The sequence below is a fragment of the Solanum tuberosum genome, unplaced genomic scaffold (genome assembly GCF_000226075.1).
Source record: "Solanum tuberosum cultivar DM 1-3 516 R44 unplaced genomic scaffold, SolTub_3.0 scf00239, whole genome shotgun sequence".
NCBI lineage: Eukaryota > Viridiplantae > Streptophyta > Magnoliopsida > Solanales > Solanaceae > Solanum > Solanum tuberosum.
In genome coordinates this window covers 724,298-750,238 of record NW_006239163.1, presented here as the reverse complement: position 1 = coordinate 750,238, position 25,941 = coordinate 724,298, and the positions used below count along the sequence as shown (strand labels likewise).

The window sequence follows — 25,941 nt, the reverse complement described above, 5'->3', positions numbered from 1 at the left end:
AAGTTCAAGTTCTAAGTTCTAAGTTCAAGTTCAAATTCTAATTTCAAGTTCTAATAAAAATAAGGGCAAATTACAGAAATCACATACTTTTAAGGCAAAATTACAATTTATCCCTTAAAAGTTTATAATTACAGAAATCCCTCAAACTGATACAATAATATAAGCGTTGGTACATTAATCGAGATACAATAATATAAGCGCTGATACATTAATTTGATGCGCGAGATACAATAATATAAGTGCTGATACACTAATCTAATGCGCAAAAATGAGGGATTTTGGAGATTTGTAAAACTTATAGGGGATAATGGTAATAAGTAAACTAAAAGGTGGGATTTCTGTAATTTTTCCTAAAAATAAATATAAGTGCTAGAATCCCAAATTCAAACTATTAGTAGTCCTAAAATCTCAATAATAATTCAAACTAGTCCTAAATTCAAAATTCAAACTACTCTTAAAATCACAAATTCAAACTAGTCCTAAAATCCCAAAATCTAACTAGTGCTAAAATCCTAAATTCAAACTAGCTATCTATTCCTAATCCCAAATTCAAACTATTAGTCCTAAAATCTCAATAATACTTCAAACTAATCTTACAATTCCAAAATCAAACTAATTAACTCAAGAAATAACGAAATTCAAACAAATCCTAAGATACCCTAATTCAAACTAACCCTAACATTAAAATTTTCAATTCACAATCAAGAAACACAAACTAACAATCAAATAATCCCTAATTCAAACTAACAATCAATTAAACTTAAAACAATATTCAATAAAAAACAAATTCAATACTAATTAACAAAATAAAAAACCCTAAATGATCATTCACTTACTAATTAACTAACAATCAATAAAAAAGAAATTCAATGAACTAATTAACAAATTCAATACTCAAATTGAAAGAAATTAAAAATGGAACTATAAACACTAACCTTTAATTAAGGAGAAGGGCAGTGGGTCGGGGTGGGGATCGGCGGTGGGCAGCGGCGAAGTGGGCAGGGGGGCCGGCGTCACTTCGTCAGCTGAGAGGAAGAGGGACAGAGAGAAGAGAGAAAGAGGAGAGATGGAGAAATGGGGAAAATCCCGTCTGCACTAGCATATATTTTAAAGAAAGCGACGGACAACGTCTCTATGTCTGTCGCTTTTTTTTAAAATGTTTGACCAACATTTTGACAAAAAAGCGACGGACATAAAGATGCAATTCCGTCAACTTAATTTAAAAAAATAATTAAAAGAATTTAAATTAATAAAAAGCAACGGACGGTATGGCTTTTTTTAAATTAATAAATAATTATTTTTAATAGAAAGCGACGGACTGCGTCGCTATCTATATAAAATAATTAATTATTCATTATATATATATTTGGCACAAAAATCCGTGAAAAGAAGCGACGGACTAAGCGATGCCGTTCATCACTTTTTCAAAAATAAATTTAAAAAAATTATTTTTATTAAAAAGCGACAGACAGTGTGGCTAATGGCGTCGCCTTTTGGAGCGACACCGTCCGTCGCTTTTACTTCCGTTGATATTTAGCTATATTTTAGTAGTGCCACATCGGCGACTCGCCAAACCTCCTTGGCGAGGGTTCCAAGATTGCCAACTGGCCCAAGGAGCTACGAAGGGGAAAGATGCTCATTAGGCGAACTAAAGACCATTGGCGAATCGCCAAATGAATTGGGCGATGGTCCCCAGACCGCCCAAAGTTCCAGTAGTTCCCCAGCAAAGGCAAGGAATAGGATTCCTCGCTGAGTACATTGGGCGCATAGCCGAGCCATTTGGCGATCCCGATTGGCTCGCCCATTGGCCCATTTTTGGGTCACTTTTGGGCCCATCTATGTAATAATGCCTAACACTATAAATAGGTGTCTAGGGTTTCATTTTAGAGTTAGACTGATTTTGAATATTGTGGTTGTAAACCTAAACTCCTTATCTGAGTGTTTAAAAGCTTGGTAAAGCTTTTGTTGAATCTTGTTTAGAAACGGGGGTTGCTTGGGATATCGATTCCCTTGAGGTCTTCGTAAGAGTTAGGTGTTTCTTGTTGGATTAACGAAGTGAGGTCTTTGGGTTTAACATACCCATAGGTTGCTCTTTGTTTCCTCTTGTTGTGTCTATCTATTTATTCGGATTAGGTGCTTGTTAGGATCTAGATTGGAGGTTATTGGATTTAATACATCATTTAGTTGCCAATTGTTTCTTATCTTGTGTGTCTTCTTCTATCTTTCTTTTGTTTCTGCTGTTGTTTGTGATTCTTCTTGTGAGAATCGTATAACACACCCTTCTCGAGTAAGGTCAAAATAGGAGCTGATGTTAACAAGGTCTTGAGCTTTTGAAACCTCTCCTCACAATCATCAGAACACAGGAAGTTCACACTTTGTCGAGTCAGTCTAGTCAAAGGGGATGAAATGGTAGAGAAACTCTGAACAAATCATCAATAATAGCCCGCAAGTCCGGCGAAACTCCGGATCTCAGTAACTGATGTAGGTCTGGTCCAACCCCTCACTACCTCAATCTTGGCTGGATTTACCCGAATACCCTCCTTGGACGCCACATGTCCTAAAAATGCCACAAAATCAAGCCAAAACTCATTCTTTGAGAACTTGACATAAAGTTTTTCTTCCCTCAATCTCTGGAGTACAATCCTCAAATACCAATCGTGATCCTCCTTAGTATTGGAGTACACCAAGATGTTGTCAATGAACACTATCACAAAGGAATCCTGATAAGATCGGAACACCGCGTTCATCAACTCCATGAACGCTGCAGGGGAATTAGTCAAACCAAAAGACATCTCAAGAAACTCATAGTTCCCATAACGAGTCTTGAACGCTATCTTAGGAATATTTGATGCCCTAATCTTCAGATGGTGATAACTAGATCACAAATCAATTTTGGAGAACAAAGGTTCACCCTGAAGATGATCAAACAAATCATTAATACGAGGAAGAGGATACTTGTTCGTCACTGTCACTTTGTTCAACTGTCAATACACACCATCATGGATCCATCTTACTTCCTAAAAAACAACACATGAGCATCCCATGGAGAAACGCTAGGGCGAATAAACTCCTTAATCAAAAAATCCTGTAACTGATCCTTCAATTCATTCAACTTAGCTGAAGACATATGATAAGGAGGAATAGAGATAGGCTTGGTGCCTGGCTCTAAGTCAATATCAAAATTAATATCCCTATCCGGAGGAATACCTCGAAAATCAATAGGAAACACATCTAAAAACTCTCGAACCACATACACAAAATCCATGGGAGATGGCTCAACACTAGTATCTCGAATGAAAACCAAGTAGGACAAACACCCCTCTATCAACCAATCTTTGAGCTTTAATGAAGGAGATAACTTTGATAGGGTAAGAACCACTAGCATCCATCCACTCAACTTTTGGGACACCCAACATCGCTAAGTCACTGCCTTAACATAATAATCAGGAATCACATGATGCAGAGAGAGCCAATCCATACCTAAGATGATATCAAATTCTACCATCCCAAAAATCAAGTCTACCCAAGTATCACACCTGGCCAAAGAAACAAGACAGGATCGATACACTCGATCCACCACTAAATATTCACCCACTGGTGTAGAAACATGAATAGGCACATGCATGCAATCAGACTACATGTCAAACCTAGCAGCAAAATAGGTAGACACATATGAGAAAGTAGATCCCGGATCAAACAATACAGACGAGGTCGATGGAAAACTGGGATGATACGTGTGACCACAACATCAAAAATCTTTGTCATAGGCCTCCCTAGAAAAGCATAACACCGGCCCTCATAGCCACCTATAGTCTGAGTAGAACCTCTACCTCTACCCTGCGGAGCTAGAGTATCCCTACTAGTAGTCCTGCCACCTCTACCAGTTTGAACTCTGCCTCTACCCCTGGCCGGAGGCACTGCATCCCTAGCTGGAGCAGTTAAATAAGAATGCCAAGGTTTTGAATGAGTCTGAAGAGGACATTGTCGCATCATATGACCTGGATCCCCACAAGTATAACACGATCTTGACACAGATAAGTGCTATTGCGAACCAAACAAACTACCATGGCCACTTCGGCCAGAACCATATGACCCTCGAGCTAATTGCGCACTCTCAGCTGCTTGCATAAAAGCAGGAACCGGTCCACAACGCTGAAAAGAACTACTACCTCTATGTGAACCTCTGCCTCCAAATGAGGTATCGGAAAACTGACTGGAAGAATGGGCCATCTTGGGATCCCCAAACTTCTCTAAAATTATTAACTCTGCTCCTTAGCGGTGCTCACAATGGACTGGAAGGAAGCCCCCTCACTAGCTACCCTGAACACATAGGATCCAACAGAGAAAGTTAACCCTCTCACAAACCCGTGAACTCTCTCTAATTGAGATGAACTCTAATTTTAGAAATTGAAAAACAACTAAAAAAAGAATAAGATAAGACGTAGGAAGAATATTCAGTCGTTATTGCACCCACACAAGTTGGTGCTGGTATCAATCATACCCAACTTGGGAAAGAGCCGCTCAAATGAAGCACGTGACAATGACTTAGTGGGTATGTTAGCATGCAACATGTAAGTGTTTGACTTCAATATCTTTGTTTTGCACCTGATCCCGCACAAAATGAAAGTCTATGGCACCATGCCTCATCCGACTATAAAAAACACAATTGGCACAAATATATGTACAATTTTGGTACATAATTTCTATACGTTTTTAAGTGGAAACACATAACATCACCTTATTTTCGAGGAGTATTCATCGAATGCAAGCATGATGAGTACACTAATATTAATCTTCGAAACTGCTTGCTTTTGATTACTTATTAGATTGCGTGTGAGTAGTTAGTTAGTTCTCCACTAGGAAATGTGTGGCGGCGGGTCAGGATAGTGACAGATACTATTTAGATTTTCAATGTACAAAAGTGTTAATTGTCTCTCATACTGTCTAAAAGACTTCAAGCCTGAATTGTATACTGTACTTATCAGGAAGAGTCACAACCACTCCCGATTTGGATCTGCGGTATTAATTTGAGAAAATCATTTGGTTTTTAATTAACCTAGAACAATTGGTTTACCTGTATCACACAAATGTCCATCACTTAAGTAGAGTCGAGTTTAAACTCTTTCGATAAGCTTTTCATAGCCGTAGTCAGACTAAAGTACCCTTGCAGGAAAATCCACTTTTGAGATGAAGAGAATCCCAAAATATATATGCTCTTTTCAGGATTGAAGTCCTTTGCTCTAACCAGCTGAGCTGCCTCTAAGTTACACTATTTACGAATATTCCTTGGCATTCGGCGATTGGTAGTATAGAGGAAGACTCAAACAAATCAACAGTTACACTATGTGGTACATGTAAACAACTAGAAACTATTTCAAAGCATCTAATCATTTATCCCCACTTGGGAAGGTAAGTACTAACTACTATCCATTGTTAAACATTTTTCCCCATCAACTACAAAAAAGTATACTCATAGAATCAATTTTGATAATGACAACATGAAATATTTGTCAAATTAAACAACGCAAGTTGGACTGTTTTTTGAAAGAAACTAAATTGAGAGAACAATAGAGTTCTTAAATAAGATAATAGTTATTTGATACGAATCACATGAAGTAACAAAAATAAAGGTATAAAAGAAACTTACCATTTCATTTTGATTTAAATATCAAATCAAATCAAATCATTTGTGTTGTATTTTTAAATTTATAAACCAAATCAAACTAATAAAACTCGGATTTTCAACCTCAAATTTTTTGATTTTTTTTTGGGTTTTTTCGGGTAAAACTTTTTGTATAACTTACATAAATATCATAGTGTAAAACCTAAATTACCTTCTATCCCTATTATTTTTATAATTACATAAATCCCATATTTTTTAGGCATTTTGGATACATAATTAAGGATCCGGATACATTTTTGTTGATACATTATGTATCAATCTGTTGCACTTATTAAGGGGGGAAAAAGCTGAAAAAATCTAATTAAGATCTCATAGTATCCATTTGTTGCACTAATTAAGGGGAAAAAAGAAGCTAAAAATCAAATTAAGATCCCCTAAATTACGTTATTCCATTCCAAATTATTGTCAAGAATTCAAATCCTATAGTGTAACAAACCAAAAAATTCAAAAATTAAATTTCTTCTTTTTGTTCATCGTTCATCTATTTCATAAAAACTTTTGTCGAAATTTTGGATAAGCGAGGTGAGTTATGAAGGATACAAAAGTGATGAAATTATTGTTGGACAAACGATTTCTTTTGTGAATCTTCAAGTTCATCAAATATCCTTTCGATTTTGATTCAAGATTGTCGAAAATTTTGAGATTCAAAATTCTTCTTTAGTTCATTGAAGATCCTTTCTGTTTTGATTCAAAATTGTTGAAAATTTTGAGTTTCAAAATTATTCTCCTAGTTCATTAAAGATTCTTTCAATTTTGATTCAAAATTATAAAAAAATTTGAGAAGATACATCATGAAGATCCTTTCAATTTAAATTGATAAGTCTTGTATTCCTACTAGATACATTAAATAAGAAAGTGTTGCCCATAATATTTTATGTTTGAGATCGATACATTATTGTTTGGTAATTGTTATGTATCACACACATTTAGTATAAATTTGAATTTACGTATCATAACTAAAAAATTAGTGTATGATACATTATTATTTATGTATCTTATTTTGTTTGAGAAATACTATATTTTAAAATTAAAAAAATACATTATACATGTAATTGTTCCAACATAGCTTCTTTTTTTTGTGATAATTAATAACACAAAGTTTATGTATCAAATACATTTATATTGAACATGACAAACACTAATCAAAGATTCAACAACATTAGAGTTATGTATCAATACCTTAAATATGAACATAACATTGCATAAAACAAAGGTTATTATAGCAGTGATGTATCAGATCAATGATAACACTAACAAAGACTAATTTAAGACTCAAAATAAACGAGATACATTAAAAATTCTGTATCTTTGATAGTGATGGCCGTGCTATGGCAGATCCAACTTTATTATTCTTCTTTTTTTTGGACGTTTTTCAATAGTAGAAACATTAAAAGAAAATAAGTATTTTTCTAAGAAAAATTTTCAACGACAATATGATTAACTAAAATTGCAAAGGTTCAATAAGATTTCAATGAGGGCAGGGGGCGGAGGTAATTTTATTTTTATTTTTTAAGATGAAAAAATTAAAAAATAATAATAAAAGAAATCGAAAATTGAAGTGATGGAAAGAAATCTACCTCTTGAATAATTTGAAATCATTAATTGAAAATAGAAAAGAGTTGAAATTCAAAATAGATTAATTGATAAACTTGAGAGAGAGACCTTCTGAAAATCAAAATGAATTTGAAATTTGTAACTGCTAAAGAAGTGGAGAGAATTTTGGGATAAAATGGAGTAGTGAAATGGGGAGTGGAAAATGTGGGTGTAGGCTGAAAATAAGGGTGAAACATTTATGTATCCGGAAGATTTTATGAATTGGGGGAATTAAGGGATTTTTGAAATTTTAAAAAAAGGTAGGAATAAATGGATATTAAGATAAGTAAATGTGTATATAAGTAATTTTCCCAAACTTTTTTGCATAACTTAAAAGTATGATATGCATGTGTAAATAAAACCAAATTTTACATGTTTCATCCATTGCAAACTCTTTAGTACTGACCAACTTAGCTATCAGATTATAAGTAGTGATGATTCAATAGTAAATGTCCTTATAAATTTTGGATAAGATTAAAAAGATTGGGAAGAAAAAGTAGAATCTCCTCCTTCCCAGTATGAATATGTTTTTGACAAAGATTGGGATAAAATTTACATGATATAGGGTTTGATTTGTTTTATTTTCTTTTAAAAATTAACTAACAATAAAATAATAATTAAATATTAAATATATGAAAATTCAAAGAACATGTTTTGTATTTTTTTTCTCTTTCCTTGCAAATCAAAAAATAAAAATATTATCAGTAAAATCTTTAAATTTTTCAGTCGCATAACCACTATTTTCTTACAACAATGTTTTAAAAATTCGTTATACAACTATATACAAAGTTTTAATTTTTTTATGACAAGGTTTAAAAATTGTCCTTTCTTGATTTGTCAAAATGGACAAGTAATTAGGGACAACTAAAAAAAGAAATGTAGACAAGTAATTAGGGACAAAGGGAGTAGTAGTATATAAGACTATACAAAATTATAAGAGGAGTTTATATACTCATATACAATACTAACTATACAATATTATTTATATACTCATACACAATACTATACACTACTATACAAAATTTGACTTCGTCTTCCTTGAATTCAAACATTAGAACAATCCAAAACAACTCAAAAGTTATACCAAATCATCCTAAATTTCAGATTCATAGGGTAACTAATGGTAGGAAAGTCGCCACAATATTGCCTTTAGCTGCAATTAGGGGTGTCAAATGGACGGGTTGAGTTGAAATTGGAGATATTAAAGTGGGTTGAAATAGAAATCGGGTTCAGTCCTGACCCGCCCAAGTTTACTTTGGGCTCAAATGAGCTTAAAAATAGGTTGGGTCTTGACCCCCCCCTCCCCCCCCAATTTGACCCGCATAATCTCAATAATTTTAATATATTGTTATTTAAGTTTTATAGCCACAATTTGAGTTTCAACTCAAGAAAAATTAAAAAAAGAAGTTACAAATGGATAGATAAATCCTAAAAGATATAAAATAGATAGTAATTCATACCTTCAATACACAAATATTCATTATATCAATGCAAATAAAGAGTCATAAAACGGGTTGAAATTGGAGATTAAATTTGGCCCAATCGAGGATTCTCTTTAAGGGGTTAAAGCTTGATTGGATTAAGATTGAACCAAATTCAAATTATCTTGAGCTCAACTCTTAAAATTCTGAGCGGGTTACCTATATTTGGGCTCATTTTTGACACCCTTACCTGCAACTCAACAGTCGTAAAGAAAACTCGATGCATGGTTGATAATCTTCTATGTCGAAGATGAATGGTCGCCACAATATGTTGCCACGAATAACGTTTAGTTTGGCGGTATTTTTAATTTCAATTTTGATATTTTGCGATATGATTGATCGGTAACCATAGTTTGTGTGACTTCAACTTACATATATTGAGATAATAAAAAATATATACTTTAATTTTTTTAAAAACATCTCCATCATATTAGACTAAAACTATCTTTGTTAAATAATTTCATTAAAAAAATATTTCAATAACCATCTAAAATCTAACTTGGCATATGTAGCTCCATGAGATCTAAAATACTTTTCAAATAACTTATTCCACTTCTCAAATTGTAGTGAAAATGGCTTCTGGATCACTTTGCAAAAGAAATAGTAGGAGCATATGTATTCTAACTTCTAATTCCAACTTCCAATTCAACTCTGGAGATAGATATTACTTTAGTAAATTGGTGATATATGCCATATTCGATGGCTCAAATATAATATGTAATCAAACTTTTGCAAAGGACTTACTAATTTCATCTGTCAAAAGTTTGGCTCATTTATGTCTTTGTTTGAAAAAAAGTTCATTCATGTCATTATTTTAACTAAAATAATTTCCGTTGCAAAATATTTTTTTACACGTGGTCAATTATGATTCGACCACATCACTAATTAAATTATTTTTTTAAAAGAAGAAAGACTCAATTTTTTCATCGAACTTTGTCAAAATGCTCATTTATGTCATCCGTTAAAAGCTTGGCTCATTTATGCCATTTAAGTTGACAAATAATGAGAGAAAATGACATAAATAGTCCCTTAACTATAGGAGTAGGTCTAAAATCGCCCCTTAACTATACACTTAACGGATTTAGTCCTTTAACTATTCAAAAACTTATCATTTTTGGTCTCTTAACTATACACTTACCGGCTGTAGTCTCTTAACTATAAACTTACTAATTTTAGTCCTTTCAGTATTCAAAAACTTATCAGGTTTGATCTTTGTCCATTTTCTTAATACAAATAGATTAGGTTTATATTAACGGAATCCATGCCTCGGGAAATTAAAACTTTTAGCAATTTTCTATTGTTTCTCTCTCCGCTATTTTTTCTTCAAATTAACCTTATGCGAAGAACCTTAACCTCAATGATTTAAAATAAAATTCACGAGGAAAAAAAATATAAGTCATAATTTTATTCAATAGAGATAAAATGAAGCATGTTATTGCTACTAATGACTTGAATATGCTAAAATTTATTATAAAAAAAAATTATTACCCATTAAATCCAAAGTTTGTACTCCAACGACTTCATTGAACGGAATTTGTTTAATTTTTCAGAAATTGAAATTTATAAAATGGTAGATTTGTAATTTTTTAAATAGATCAATTTTACTATTCTATTAATTTTATTTTACGTAAAGAAATTAGAGTAAATTAAATAAAATCCGCACTGATTAGCATATTCAAGTTATTAACAACAATTATATGCTTAATTTTATCCTCCATTGAATAAAATTAGGACTTATATCTTCTTTCCTCATTAATTTTATTTTGAATCGTTGATGTTATTGTTCTTTTCATAAAAGTAGTTTGAAGAAAAAAGGGTGAGGATAGAGACATAACTTAAAAAATGGGTTAAAGATTTAATTTCACGAAGATTTTCATTAATATAAACTTAAGCTATTTGTATTTAAAAAATAGACAAAGACCAAACCTGATAAATTTTTGAATACTTAAAAGACTAAAATCGGTAAATTTATAGTTAAGGGACTAAAATCGGTAAGTTTATAGTTAAGGGACCAAAACTGATAAGTTTTTGAATAGTTAAAAGACTAAATCCGTTAAGTGTATAGTTAAGGGACAATTTTAGACCTACTCCTATGGTTAAGAGACTTTTTATGTCATTTTTCTCTAAATACTGACATGATTGAGCCTTTTCTCAAACGGAAGCCAAACTTTTAACGGTGACATAAATGAGACTTTTGTCAAAGTCCAATGACAAGTTTGAGTTTTTCCTTTAGATATAATATATATATATATGAATTCTACATATTACTATAGAATACTATAATAAATACCAATTTTTTAAAAAACGTATACCAAATATCATAATATACATATTCCAATATAAAAAATATTTAATTTCAATATGATATTCCGTATATACCATACCATATCATACTATGCCCACCTAAATCGAAGTATAGTTGAAAAAAAAGGAAGGAATATTATACATAGAGTAGAGGCATGTCAAATAATTAAAAAAAAAAATACTACAAGAGAAGGTTTGAAATAAAGACAAAAAGAGGTCCAAGAGCCTTATCGCCATGGTTTATGTTCATGTGACCTTCTCTAACCATTACACCAACCAAGAAAATTACAACCCCTATCAATCATGAGCTCATTCACCAACAACAAACATAAAACACCAATCTTGAAAAAACCCAAAAAGCAAACCCTACCCTAAACCCCCCTTTTCCCTGTTTTTGTGTTCTTCTGTGTGTTTTTATATTGGGGGACTTAAAGAAATACTCTATTGTTTTTGTCACCATGGACTCAAAGATTTATGGTGTTCCACTTTCTACAACACAAGGGAGCCCACCTGCAAATGTCCCTCTTTTCACTTCAACAGGTATTAGAGCTCCTATTACTATTGATGATTCTGACTTTGAATACTCTATCTCTGCTAATGGACAAAAATATAGTAGTAGTAGTTATTATGGTAGTGGCTCTGAAGGTTTTGTTAGTGGTGAGGAGGATGAGTTTGAAACTGCTTCTGAAAGGTTATTTCTATCTGACCCAGATGAGCAAAATCTTGAAAAAACTCATTTTGTTAATCAATTTGTTGTTTCTAGACCTTTTGTGAAAACCCCAGATGAAGAAATTGTTGAAAGAGGTAGTAGTGTGGGGGATTATGATGATTCTAGGTCTTCTTTAACTGACCCGTATGCAGAAGATGAATATAGGGATAGGCCTTTTGTTGTAGATAGGGGAATTGATGAAGGACATGGTGAATTTAGTGATAGTCCTTTTGTTGTGGATGAGCTAGCTACAGGGGAATCGATGGATGGGTCTGATAAAGAGGGAACTAGAGTTGTTGATAGTGCAATTCGAGGCATTCCAATTGCACAGTTGTCCTGGGATAGTGAGGATGATGAGTACTTGAGTACTGGTGTTCTAGAAGACAATGATGTTTCAGGTGTCTTTAGAATTCCGAATGCAGTGGTGTTGGATAGGTTAGATAGTGCTCCAAAAGTTAGAATCTCAGATGTTTCGGATTATGAATCAGAGTCTGAGAATGCGATACAATCTGGGATGGAAGAGGACTTGATCATTACAAAAAATGTTGAGATGGTTTTAGGTTCCGACAGTACAGAAGAGGATAAAGTTGAAGTTGACACTGTTCAGAATTTCATAACGGATGGAGGTGCAGCCAATGATACTTTAGAAGGAGGAAAAAATTTGTATCAGGTTGCAAGTAAAAAATCTACTTTATTGGGACAAGAGTTGGACAATGATGAAGAGCTTTTAGCAGAAGAAAGTCAAATTCTTGATAGTAGTGTAGAGGCAAAAAGTGCAGATTCGTCTCGTGATGTTAAGCCTTCTGACACTGCTTACTCCAGCCCAATGGAAGAAAATAGAGAATCAAAATTTGGAGCTGATGAATTGGACTCTGGAAACAGCATCATCTTACTTACTGGAGCTTCTGGGGACAGTCAGAAATCAGAAAGTAAGGAGGATGGGGTTTATCAAGGAAGTGATTGTCAGGATATTGCCACTAGAACTGAAACCGAATCTTTTCATGAACCCATCAAGGATAGTGAACCTGAGAGCTTGGAGTGCACTGATATTTCAGTACCACCAACAGCTGAAGAACAAGTATATTCTAGTGCAAGTTCTTCATCAGATGTAACTTGGTCCTCCAGAGCTGAAGATGATCTACCTAAGTTATCGGATAAAACACAACACAGGGAGGCTTGTTTAAATCCAGACTTAGAAGCCAACTGCAAAGTCATTGATACAGTCAAATTGTTCAAAAATGAAGAAGTCCCATTCTTACATGAAAATGATGAAAGTTTGACCTTTGTTGGATCCGGTGGTATGAAACTTATCATTGATCAGTTGGACCAACAAATAGCCACTACCGACTACGATGGAGAGGTTTCTGAGGGTCATTTACCAAAGGTTGATGGTGAGATTGTGACAGACTCAGATGAAGAGGTTGATACAGACGAAGAAAGTGAAGAGAATGAGATGTTTGATGCTGAAGCACTGGCTGCGCTGTTGAGGGCAGCTACAGTTGTTGGGCATGAAGGTGGAAATGTTTCAATTCCATCAGCTGATGGTACACGGGTTTTTTCTCTGGAGCTTCCTGGTAGCCCGGGATCCACATTTCACTCGTCCAAACCTGGTCAGCCAACCAATGCAGATAAGTTTCCCCTATCTGACAATAATACTGAAGGTATATCAGAAGGGATTTTGAGTGAAGAAGAAAAGAAGAAGCTTGAGAAATTACAGCAGTTAAGAATAAAATTTTTGCGGCTCATCCACAAGCTAAACCGGTCTCCTGAAGATTCCATAGCTGCACAGGTCTTATACCGGTTAGTTCGCGCTGCAGGGAAGTCAGCCTCTCAAGTATCGAGCCTTGACTCTGCCCAGAAGGTAGCTATAGAGTTGGAAGCAGAGGATACAGACAGTTTGAAGTTTTCTCTGAATATCCTTGTTATTGGTAAAACAGGAGTTGGTAAGAGTGCAACAATAAACTCTATCTTTCGTGAAGCCAAATCAATGGTAGATGCATTTGTGCCTGCGACTACCAATGTGAAGGAGATAATTGGACAACTGGATGGAGTTACATTGAACATCTTGGATACTCCTGGTTTCAGATCTTCCCTGACGGAGCAATCCATTAACCGAAGAACTTTGTTGTCCATAAAGAAATATATGAAGAAATACAGTCCTGATGTAGTCCTCTATGTTGACCGCATTGACACACAGTCTAGAGATCTTGGTGATCTACCATTATTGAAGTCCATCAGTAGTTATCTTGGTCCATCAATATGGCGTAATGCCATAGTTACCCTGACACATGCTGCTTCAAGTCCTCCAGATGGACCCTCGGGGTATCCAGTAAGCTATGAAATGTTTGTTGCTCAGTGCTCCCGTATCATTCAACAGTTAATTGACCACTCCATAGGTGATCCACACACGATGAATGCTGGGTTGATGAGTCGTCCATTTGCTCTTGTTGAAAACCACCCAGTCAGTCCAAAGAATGACAAAGGAGAAATATTGCTTCCAAATGGAGAAAATTGGAGATCACAGCTTCTGCTTCTGTGTTACTCAATAAAGATTTTATCAGAAGTAGATTCCATCATGAAAGATCAAGATCTTAATGACCACAGAAAGCTTTTTGGCTTCCCCAAGCGGTCACTCCCATTACCATACTTTTTATCTTCACTGTTACAATCAAATGTTCATCCTAAAGTCTCTAACAATCAAGTTGGTGAGGATATGGACTCAGACATTGAGCTGGCATATTCATCTGATTCTGACCAAGAAGTTGATGATTACGATGACCTTCCACCTTTCAGACCTTTGAGGAAATCTCAAATTGCTAAGTTAAGCAAGGAGCAGAAGAGAGCATATTTTGACGAGTATGATTACCGTGTGAAGCTGCTTCAGAAGAAACAATGGAGGGAGGAGTTAAAAAGGCTTCGGGACATGAAGAAGAAAGGCAAGGCAGAGATAGGTGATTACATGGAAGAAGGTGCTGACCAGGAAACAGGGAGCCAAGCAGGAGTAGCAATCCCTTTACCTGACATGGTGCTCCCAAATTCTTTTGACGGGGACAACCCAGCTTACAGATACCGGTATTTAGAACCTTCGTCTCAACTTCTTGCCAGGCCTGTTATGGACTCTCAGAGCTGGGACCACGATTGTGGATATGATGGTGTGAGCATTGAGGATCACCTCGCCATTGCTGGTCAGTTTCCTGCAGTAATAGTTCTTCAGCTCACAAAAGACAAGAAAGAGTTCAACATCCACTTGGATTCATCTGTTTCAGCAAAGACGGGGAAGAAAGGATCAAGTATGGTAGGGTTCGACATTCAAACTGTAGGAAAGCAACTTGCCTATATTTTGAAGGGAGAAACAAAAGTGAAAAATCTGAAAACGAATAAAACAGCTGCAGGGGTATCCATTACTTTCTTGGGCGACAATTTAGTGACAGGATTGAAATTGGAGGACCAATTTTCCATTGGTAAACAGTTAGTTGTGGTGGGAAGTACTGGCACCATCATGTCTCAGGGTAATGCAGCATATGGAGCCAACTTAGAGTTGCGTCTGAGAGAGAAAGATTACCCTGTTGGACAGGACCAAAGTTCACTCGGCCTTTCTTTGATGAAATGGAGAAATGATCTCATATGGGGATGCAATCTGCAATCTCAGTTCTCTGTTGGAAGGAATTCCAAGATTGCTGTTAAGGCCGGATTAAACAGCAAGAAAAGCGGGCAAATCACAGTTAAGACAAGCACTTCAGATCAACTACAGATTGCTATTTTAGGACTTCTGCCAATTGCTAGAGCAATAATGATGACCCTTTTTCCTCAGACAAGTGGAAAGAACTTAATGTAGTTGTTGTATCTTAGACAAATGCCAGTTGCACCTCCATTTTTAAAAAAAAGTTTGTAGTGGTAGTTTTCTTGTATTTGTCCATTCAATCTCTGAAGTTCTCAATAGAATTACTTCCTTTCTAATCATGAGTTATACTTATGGTACATGCCATCAAAATGTTGTAGGATTTTGTGTTCTGTTAAGGAGTTGTCGCGTCTGCGTTTGGAGGACCATATGTGATCAAAATGCTAACAACGAGGGCATATTTCTTCCACAGCTTAGATGGTGGATAAATATAAACAATTTTTCGAAGTACATGGATAAATTTGACCCTTTACATACACAACAGTAATAATTTTTTTTTTTCTACATCCAAATATTCTATCCATCACTTGCTACAGGTGATGGTGAAGTTGCTAAAAATTCTGAGTTGTGTAAGGCCAATTTTGTTGGACGGGGCAATGATGAACATGGGCGGCTAACAACAGATAAATATACCGATTTGCAAGCTGAAAAGTACAGCAATGTAGAAGATAATGAAGCTAGATATTGGACTTTAGTTGCACATAAAAATTCAGCCGGTAGTCATATAGGTTCCCCGACTAGTCAAGGTAATTCTCCAGGTCGTGAAAAGGATGAGAAGGCCAATACATGGGCAGAACATGCTGAAGATGAAGAATATCAAAATGATGGTAGCGGAAGAGAATGCTTACATGAGAATAGCTCACCAATTTTGGGCAGTAATCTCAACCATAATGCACCAATTTTTGTGCCTAAGAGTAGTGGAAAAATCACAAGTATGGTGGATACTCCAATTGGTATCAATCATCAGCATGAAGGGTGTGGTACCACGACAGTCAATAAGTCTGGAAAGCAATTGATGAATTCTACGGGGCAGCAGCTAGCTCAAGGGAATTTGGAACAACAAGAAAGTGTGATTGCAAAGAAGAATGAGTCAGGCGCCTTAGCAGCAGGACTTAGTCCAACTAATGCTTATGCTATTGATTTGGGTGAGGATTTTCTTAACGAGGATGAGGAAGATAATATATTAGACATATGCTTTGATAAAGTAGCTAGGGATGTAGATATATCACCTAGGGAACAAAGAAGCGGAAGCAACAAAAGTAAAATAGAAGACATATGGAAGACAACATAGTTGAGATGGTAAAATGACTAAGGAGTTTGTTCCAACACACCTTCCGATGCGACTAGCAAAGCAGAATCAGATGACAATGTCAATAGCTTCAATACGATCCAACAAATCTAAGAAGAAATGATGAACTATCAATTGTTGTTGGACATATTTGAAGAAGAAGACAAGAGAAAAATACTTCAGATTACTTTAGATGGACAATCTATCTTTTAAAATTTATACATTTATAAAAGAAAGTTTAAGTTTGAAAACTCAACTTTCTTCTTGGCTAACATATTTTTGCATTTTCTAAGAATTCTCATTTGTAATATCATCCGAGAGTGTATTATAAACTCTATGTTAATCATAAAATACCTAGTTCTCTCTAGCTCTTATTTTCTTCACGCTTGTTAATTAGTGGAGGTTCCTTATTTCATTTAGATAGATAAGGTCAGACCTAGTCACCCTTGCTTGTACTTATCCATGAGGGTTTTTTATTTTATTTTTTAAAAATAAATTGCCTCTAGACACTCTGTCTAGTGGTAGGTAATTGTATTGCGTGATGCACAAGATGATGGTGTATATATACAAGTATTACTGAAACATGTTCATCTGTATTACTATTATCCACTTTTGGTTTGCACGTGGCTTTTAAAAGCTATTTTACTCCACTGGAAATAGCAGTAGACTCTTTAAATGTTATATCTTTGCTAAAACACAGGAATCTAATATATTGATCCTTCCAGGAACTAAACAAGATCATTGTAGTGCCTCATTTGTTTGCATTGCCTAGCCTACGGGCAGACAAAGTTTATTAAACACTCCTTCCGCCTTTATGAGTTTATTAGATAATCCCATAAAGGGAAAAAAGATCATATCACACAACATGTTCCAATAGTACCCCTAGACGTGACAAGTATGAATCGTGACTTATAACAACACATTCTGATTTCCAATCCAGGTAGGGAAGGGTAGAGGTCAGATTGCGACTAGAATTGAGTGTTACATGAGAGATTATGGTGTATCGACAAAAAAGAGGCAATGGAAAAATTTCAAGAAATGACTGAGATATCATGGAAGGATTTTATTGAAAGAATTCTACGAAATCTCTTCAAAGATTCTCACTCATTCTCACTCTTGCTCGCATAATTTATGTATCAAGTTTCTTTTAGCTAGACAAATCTGAAAATGGTGTGAAAGAATAGTCTTCAGCAGTTCCAATTTTCGCCATAAGGAAATGAATTGTCAAATAATAATGTGTAAATGTCAGAATAAGCACAAGACTAGACATCAAAATGTAAAAGCTAACCACTACACCAAAAATATCTTTAGCAGCAACTAATTAACGACAATAACTTAATTATCACTAAATATGTCCCTGAAGTCTATAGCAACATCAAAATCCAACTATTGCTAGTAAAAACTTTAGTACTCTTTATTAATGTCATATTTATCGCCGCCAAAATTTGTTTTTTATTGTAGTTAACTCCCAAAAATCTACAGACTTGATAATTCTCAACCTTTTTCTTGTGAGTCCATCTAATATCGTCCCGACCCAAAAATACAAGTCGTGATGACACCTATGTTCCCAACCAATAGGTAGACAAATTTAATATTAACTAGTTCAATTCAATAAATAAAGTAGAAAAGTAAGTGACAAGCAAAATATCTCAAACATTAAGTCTTTTTAAAATGAAATGCGGAAAAGCGGAAATACCACCCAAGATGGTGTTATAAGCACAAGAGCTTCTACAATACAATAGAAGTCTGAAACTGGAATGACAAGTCTAAATGTAAGAAAATTTGTGTACACACACATGCTAAACTTATACCATTATATATGACGTGCACGTTGTGGTTCTTAATTTCCTAATCCGGAAAATGGAAGGAGAAGCTCTGAGGAAACACATCAACTTTTTGATTATTTTGCTCTCCTCTCTGGAATCAATGGCTTTTTTCTGCTCAATGCACATCCTTACCAAAGATGGAACGCAAGCAAACAATAGCTTTATAAAAAGCAATTCAGTTTTTGAGCACTCATAACAATTGATCGCCACATACTTGAGGTTGTTGAGTCGTAGGTCCAAGCAAGTAATCGGTCTGTCCAGGTATTTCAAAACCGCTTCAACATTGTCGCCAGAAGCACATACCTAATGGTATAAAACAAATATTGAATCAGTTAAAACTTCTCGTGCTTACATAAACATACCACATAAACCTATCTTACTAATTGGATGCCTTCCATATCATGTTAAAGGTTCACAGAATACATAATATTCCGGGGAAAAAAAACTTAGAGAGGAGTGGAACCGGTATACAAAATGGCAGTCACAAGTATAAAGAAATACACATATCAAGTTCTGATCACATTATAATTTTCCATTACTTACCGAAATCTGAAGTATACTCAAATTGGGGCAACTCTTAATCAACTGTAGAGCGCAAGTAGTCTGATGCAGTTTTCTCAAGTCTATTCCTAATGACAGCTTTTGCAAGCTCGCAAAAGGACCCCCCTTAGAAATTCTGTCAGCCGTCAAAAGCTTCAGAGCAACAAAAAAATAGGATTACATGAATACAAATCCTATAAGATATACAAGTATAACAACATGTCAAATGCTTACCTCAAGGCAACTTGAACCAATTTGGAGAAACACAAGTGTAGCTGCGACGCTTAAAAGAAGCTTTTCCAAAGTTGATTTTTCGTCCTGTTTTGGATTTGGATTGCAATCCAGTACATTGTCTATTTCAAGTTGTAACTTTCTCAATCCTTTGCAGTTCATAAAGAGATTTAGATCGAGATAGGGACAACCATGAACAACCAAGTGCTCCAATTGTGATGAGACAATAATGTTCAGGTATTGAGTGCCACGACAGTCCAGCGAGGCTAAATTGACAAGAAGGGGGCAATCGATAACATAAAACTCAGTGGTTGGTACAAAGGTTATCCTTTGCAGACGAAGGATTTTTAGATGCTGGAAAGCAACAAAGGATTTTGGTGGTTTGAACAAACACTTGAAGAGTTCCAAATGTATCAGGGTTGGACAATTAAGTACACAGGACGACACTTTATAAGTGCGATTATCTGGCATGTAAAGGCATAACTCCTTGACACCTTTTCTAGTGACATAAACCAACCATCTATCAGTATGTGCATATGAAGACGAACGTACTGATTCTACAAGATGAAACTTCTCAATATCTCCAAGATGTTGTAAGAGAATTGTATTTACTCTTTCTCTGAAAATTTGTTGGGTTGTGCAATATATCCAAAAGGCCCTGTTCAACCACAGATTTGGAAGCCTGGCCCAAATGTATCTCCATTTTTTGGACAAAGTACTGGTTTTTGCTGCGTCTTCAACAGGAAGAAGCTCTACAATACGATTCATAACATTTCCTGGCAGTTTACTGATCCTATCTTCTCTTTCCCCTCCACCAACAACTCTTTTAGCATCTGCGAGGAGAAATTGAATAATTTTATGGCATGTTTGGTTAAATGTATTGGAAAAATAATCATAGTACTAGAGAGTACATTCATTGCGAAAATTTAGTTACACATGGATAACATATTTAACATGACAATAATTTTCCTAAATGCATTCAAGTTTTTCATATATTGCCCGATAAAATAAAATCTCATTGCATCCACCACAGGAGAACACATCTATATACAATAATGACAAGACTTTTATGAAAAACCTTTATGCCCCGAGTCACATAAATATTATCTCAAACATGTACTAATTTTCTTTATAAACTAACACTTGTATAGTTATTATTTGTAAATCCGCTAACATTTGTAAGCATTTTCACAGGAGTTACAAAACTAACACATTAGTTTTCCTGAATCAATTAAAATACAACATAAAAGAGATACAAAGGCATCAAATAGATATTATTTTACCATCATGGATCTCGATAAAAGAAAGGTCTCATTTTAATTAGAAACTATACCTTAATGTAATCGAAAGAACATCAATACCGAAAATTATTTCATGTTGGTGTCACCACTTGCCTAAATTGACTTCCATTAGTTGCAACTTTGGCCAAAGTATTCAATTTTTCCAAGACTTTATGTCGTTCATCATTTATGATTTTATTTCTCGCTTGATGTTCGTAGCACAAAAATGAAAACCCTACAATTTTAATGTGAAACAAATTTGTAGACGTATATAACTCAGTTGATTATTAGAGAATCATGCTGATAACATATTATAAAATATGAGCAATATAGAATAAGAATTATAAACCAAAGATATGGAGGTAAAAAGTAGAGATCATTTTATTTAAATGGCTTCATGTGTATCTTTCAAAAATCAAGAACTTCCTAGTTTATAGGATGATAAATCACCCAAAGATTACAAAAGTTAAGGTATATATATATAAGATAACATTCATTGAATAGACATTCACCAAATGCATTGGATTCATATCACATTTTCAACTATTATTTTTCTTTTACATTAATTTCAAATACCCTTTTTCAACTCTAACTTTTGTTTTCTTTTCAAATATCATCAAATTCATGCCCAAAAGCCCAAAAGAGGAAGAAGAGAGGATGACATATACCTGGAGTCATGATGTTTGCAAAAGCTGTTTATATCCTTTTTTTTGAATTTGATGAAATGTAGCTCTTTCTTTCCTTTTCTTGACATACAAAAAGTAACAGATGAACTAATGTAGAGTGGATTTGTTTGATATTTTTGGTCCAACAATCTATATCTATATATAATATAAATCTAGACATATACAAGATGATGTGGCACTTTCCTATGACCAATATTATTATTTATCTTTTTTTTTTATCATCTTTTAACTTTTTTTCCTAATATGATGTCTAGAAAATTTGTTAAATTTTTTTTAAATACTCCTTATTTATTCCATTCCTTATTATTAAGAATATAATTTATTTCCTTATTAAGAGTATAATTTTTTTTTCTTTTACACCCACGTCCTTTCTCAATTTCAGATGAGTATCAATATAAAGTTAGAGCCTAGACATATACAAGGTGATGTGGCACATCTTTATAGCCAACATTGCTATTTATTTTTTTGCTCATTTTCTTGACTTGTTTCCTTATATGATATCTAGAAAATCTGTTTAAAACTTGTAATACACCTTATTATCAAGAATATAATTTATTTTCTTATTAAGAGTATCATTTACTCATTTCCTTATTAAGAATTTACTTTATTTCATTTACACCCGCGATCTTTCTCCACTCTCGATGAGTAACATCAATATAAGGGTGTATATATATATATATATAGGACGATGTGACACCTCTTTATAACCATCATTGTTATTTATCTTTTTCTCACTTTTAAATTTCTTTTCCTTATATAATGTCTACAAAATTTGTTAAAAAATTTAAATACACCCTATTTATTTTATTCCTTATTATTAAGAATATCGTTTATTTCCTTATTAAGAGAATTAATTATTCATTTCCTTAATAAAAATGTCATTTATTTCCCTTACACCCACGTCCTTTCGCCACTCCTAATGAGTCTCAATATTTAGAGTCTGCTTGACATTGTTGTTGGAAGGACAATAACACTTCTTTTGAAAAATAAGATGTTTGACAAATCAATAAAACTACTTTTAAGTGGAAGCGGAACCAACTTCTCTTGTAGTGTCCCATTTCTTATGATTTGGTTTTTAATTATGAAATGACCATTTTGCCCTTTCCTGTAGCGTTTTCATGCTTAGTTTGTATTTCAGGAATGATTGATGTGGTTCCCGATTCAATCAAGTGTGTTTTTGGTGATTTTACCCCTCTTGAGTTGAGAATTCATGATAGGGTTGACCTCGGTCAACATTTTGAGTTACGACCGTCGGATGGAAATTTCGTTAGTTACATCGCGTCAAAAACGTCGAGTTTGAGTTAGTAGGGTAGTCACGACCCGATCCTACACCTTGGATGTGGCCGACACTCGAGAACCATTGTTGGTCCCCAAGCGAACGCTCATCCTGGCTGGCTAAAAGCGGAAGACTAACTCAAGCATACAAAAGCTTAATTAAAACTGAAATAAATTCAATAAACTCGAATACTCAACCTTTTTAAAAGTTTGTACAATACTCAAAATGAAAGTAAATACAGAAACTCCTTAACTCTGTCTATCTATAAAGCCTCTACTATTATAGAAGGATATCGGGACAAGACCTACGACATCTCAAAACTACTAACTATAAGATAAAGGTGAAGTCCTCCGGAATATGAAAAGGCTCACCAAAGTTGATTGGAAAATCACTTGACCTCAACGAAGCACTTGTTGATGATCCTAAATACATGTATCTACATCATGAAAAGATGCAGGCCAAATGACTCAGCACATGGAATGTACAAGCATGTAAGGGGAATTCTAAAGCATAAACAAAAGCTTGAACTGATGAAAAAGAAACACACTTACCTTTTCTCAACTCACTCAATTGATCAATGAAACAAAGTTCAACTCAATAATAAGAAACTCAACTCTGGATACCCAACTAAAGATAAAACAACAATAAAAGATGCAATATATGGAAAGCTTTTAAAAAGGTAGATAGCAACTCAATAAATTGAAGAATACAATAAAAACTCAATTTGTATATAAAAATACAATATAACTATGTGGGAGATTCTCTAATCGACAATCATCACTATGAGCTATGTGATGATACATCGTCTCTCCCACGCTGCCAGAACTGTCCTATACTTTGCCGGGGTATAGAACCTACTACTAAGTGGATCCACTAATAATATGCTAAAAAGCATTAAGGAATCATCTAAAAAGTATGATCATTTTTACCCACGTTGGCTATATGGTTTATGGAGACTTGAGTTATCTGAACTCGTCCCTATATCGATGCTCAATACTACTCCCAAAATGTAACTAGCTCATATGTTTAAAAACATAACTCTTTCTGTGGTTGGAGATTATTACTCAAAATCTTTCTCTTAAAAGAGACGGTACTAAAACTGCTCATGAAAACTCTTTTGAAAATTGGTGTTTCCACTCATCTTAAATGTGAAAACATTTACTCTTGAGAATACCTTAGTTCCTATATATCATTTTAAAGAAAATGAACTCAGCTCTACTCTTACTCAAACTCATATTCTCAAGTCTTAAAATAAATTTTAAAATAATTTATAAAAAAAGACTTATTTAAATAGGGTTCATGCCGAATTATAGACGTGAACAACTCAATTCAAGATTTTTAATAACCATGCATAAAACTCAATACTTGGAACTCAACAACCCCAGAACTCAAGGAGTCAATGATACTACTCATCTCCTAAGGTTTCACTTTACTACCTGACGCGTCGATGCCCTTTCTTGCATGATTTGTTACACTTACGCCCCCGATTTACTCTTGTTAACTGGACGGCTTACTCCCCTGGCAATTTACTGTCTGGCTGGGTGGCCTTGATTTGTTATATTTACGCCCCCGGGTTTACTCTTGCTAGCTGGGTGGCTTACACCCCTGGGAGTTTCCTATTTGCTGGAAGGCCCGTTTGTGGGATTGCTTGTGGTTAAAGGTTAAGGATTGTCCTACTACTCACCCTGCATTCATATGAATCACCTGTCACCTGTATAGTTGTTTGTTGATTGTACCCTTCGGTTTATGGGAGCTGGTTGGGTTATGTTTGTTGTTGTACCTTGCGGGCTTATGGGGTCCGGTTAGGTTATTGTTTGACTATATTATGTTCTTGGTTATTGTTTTCTTGTTAGCTGATAGGTTTTTGACTTCAAAATTGTGGATGTGGGTCCTCCTGGCCATGGATAGTTGACTTGGTATCTTAGTTACTTGTGAATATGTTGTTGGCTTGCGTTCTAGGTACGTGTTGACTTGGCATCTTAGTTGCTTGTGAATATAAAGTGTATGAGAATATCCTAAAGTGGTTTATACATGTTAAATTGTGTTAGGATTTGGATTTATATTATGATATTATTTAATTTGTCATAAGTTATAAGTATATTTTACGAGTTTGCAAATGCTCTAGAAGACATCGAAATACCTTAAAATTTAAATTGAAGTTGTTAAACTTTTTTTGTACGTCAATATGAGTTAGAAAATAAATATTTTCATATTATTAAATCTAATAGTGGAAGGTATTTTATTAAGCATTTCTAAATTAGAAAAAATACATAATTGAACAAGAACAAATTTAGAAAATATACAAATAAAATAAAAACAATTACCTCAGAAACTATCATCAATTTAAATATTAACTTACTAAAACATTTATCACAAAAGAATGTCACGATAAAAACTTTTTCAATAATTTAGTAAAATGAATTTAACTAAAAAATATGCCATTTGTAATTACTATAGTTACGGATTGACAAAGATACAATGAAACAAAAAAGGAATTTAATTAATATTATGATTTGGGTCAAATCCTACCAAATAAGGAATCATCACAAATATATTTACATTTTTGTTATTTGAGTTAATTTTCATCACATAATATGATGATTCTATCTCTATAAATCCATCTTAAAATAAAGACTCAACATCACATTTTCTTACATTCTCAAATCAAAAGTTTAGCCATGAGAAGACCTAATGGCAGCAGAAGAATTCAAATTGTGAGGATGCAAAATCAAACCAGCAAACAAGTTACATTCTCAAAACGACGTGCTGGCCTATTTAAGAAGGCAAGTGAGCTCTCTACTTTGTGTGGTGCTGATGTTGCTATTGTAGTATATTCTCCCAGCAACAAAGTATATGCATGTGGGCATCCTTCCGTCGAGTCAATTGTGCAAAAATTTCTCAGAGAGAATCCTACACCCGGCACTAATGATCCTAACCCCATCATTATAGCTTAGCAAAATGCAATGAGATCAATAGAAAGCTGAACATGTTGGAGAGACAACTCGAAAAAGAAAGAAAACATGGACAAGCACTTCAAGCATTGAGGACAGAACCTTCACATGAAAAACTTAGCTTTTCTGACCTTAAAAGCTTGTGTGAGGCCTTGGAAGCTGCGGATGAAGAAGTTGAAAGAGTAGCGAGCCAACTTTTGGAGGCTAATAAGGTATTCCCATATCAAACTATTGGAAGTGCGTTCGCTCCTTTAATAGTTAGGGAAAGCACTTCGTTCGATTTCAATGAAGGGCCATCTCAATCAAGTGAATAGATTTTTTTTGCTTTATTTAAAGTTCAGTGACTTAATTTGGTATTTATAGAGTTAAGTATGTCATTTCGATGATTAAGTTTTTTTATATATGCTTTTAATT

General features: G+C 34.3%; 1 protein-coding gene across 1 annotated transcript; it reads left to right on the top strand.

Moving 5' to 3' along the window:
* The first annotated feature begins 11,235 nt into the window (after nucleotides 1-11,235).
* LOC102584657 (translocase of chloroplast 159, chloroplastic) lies at nucleotides 11,236-15,743 on the top strand. The gene has a single exon (XM_006356917.2). The coding sequence runs from the start codon at nucleotides 11,520-11,522 to the stop codon at nucleotides 15,603-15,605; it is 4,086 nt and encodes a 1,361-aa protein (XP_006356979.1). The 5' UTR covers nucleotides 11,236-11,519; the 3' UTR covers nucleotides 15,606-15,743.
* The last annotated feature ends 10,198 nt before the right edge of the window (nucleotides 15,744-25,941 follow it).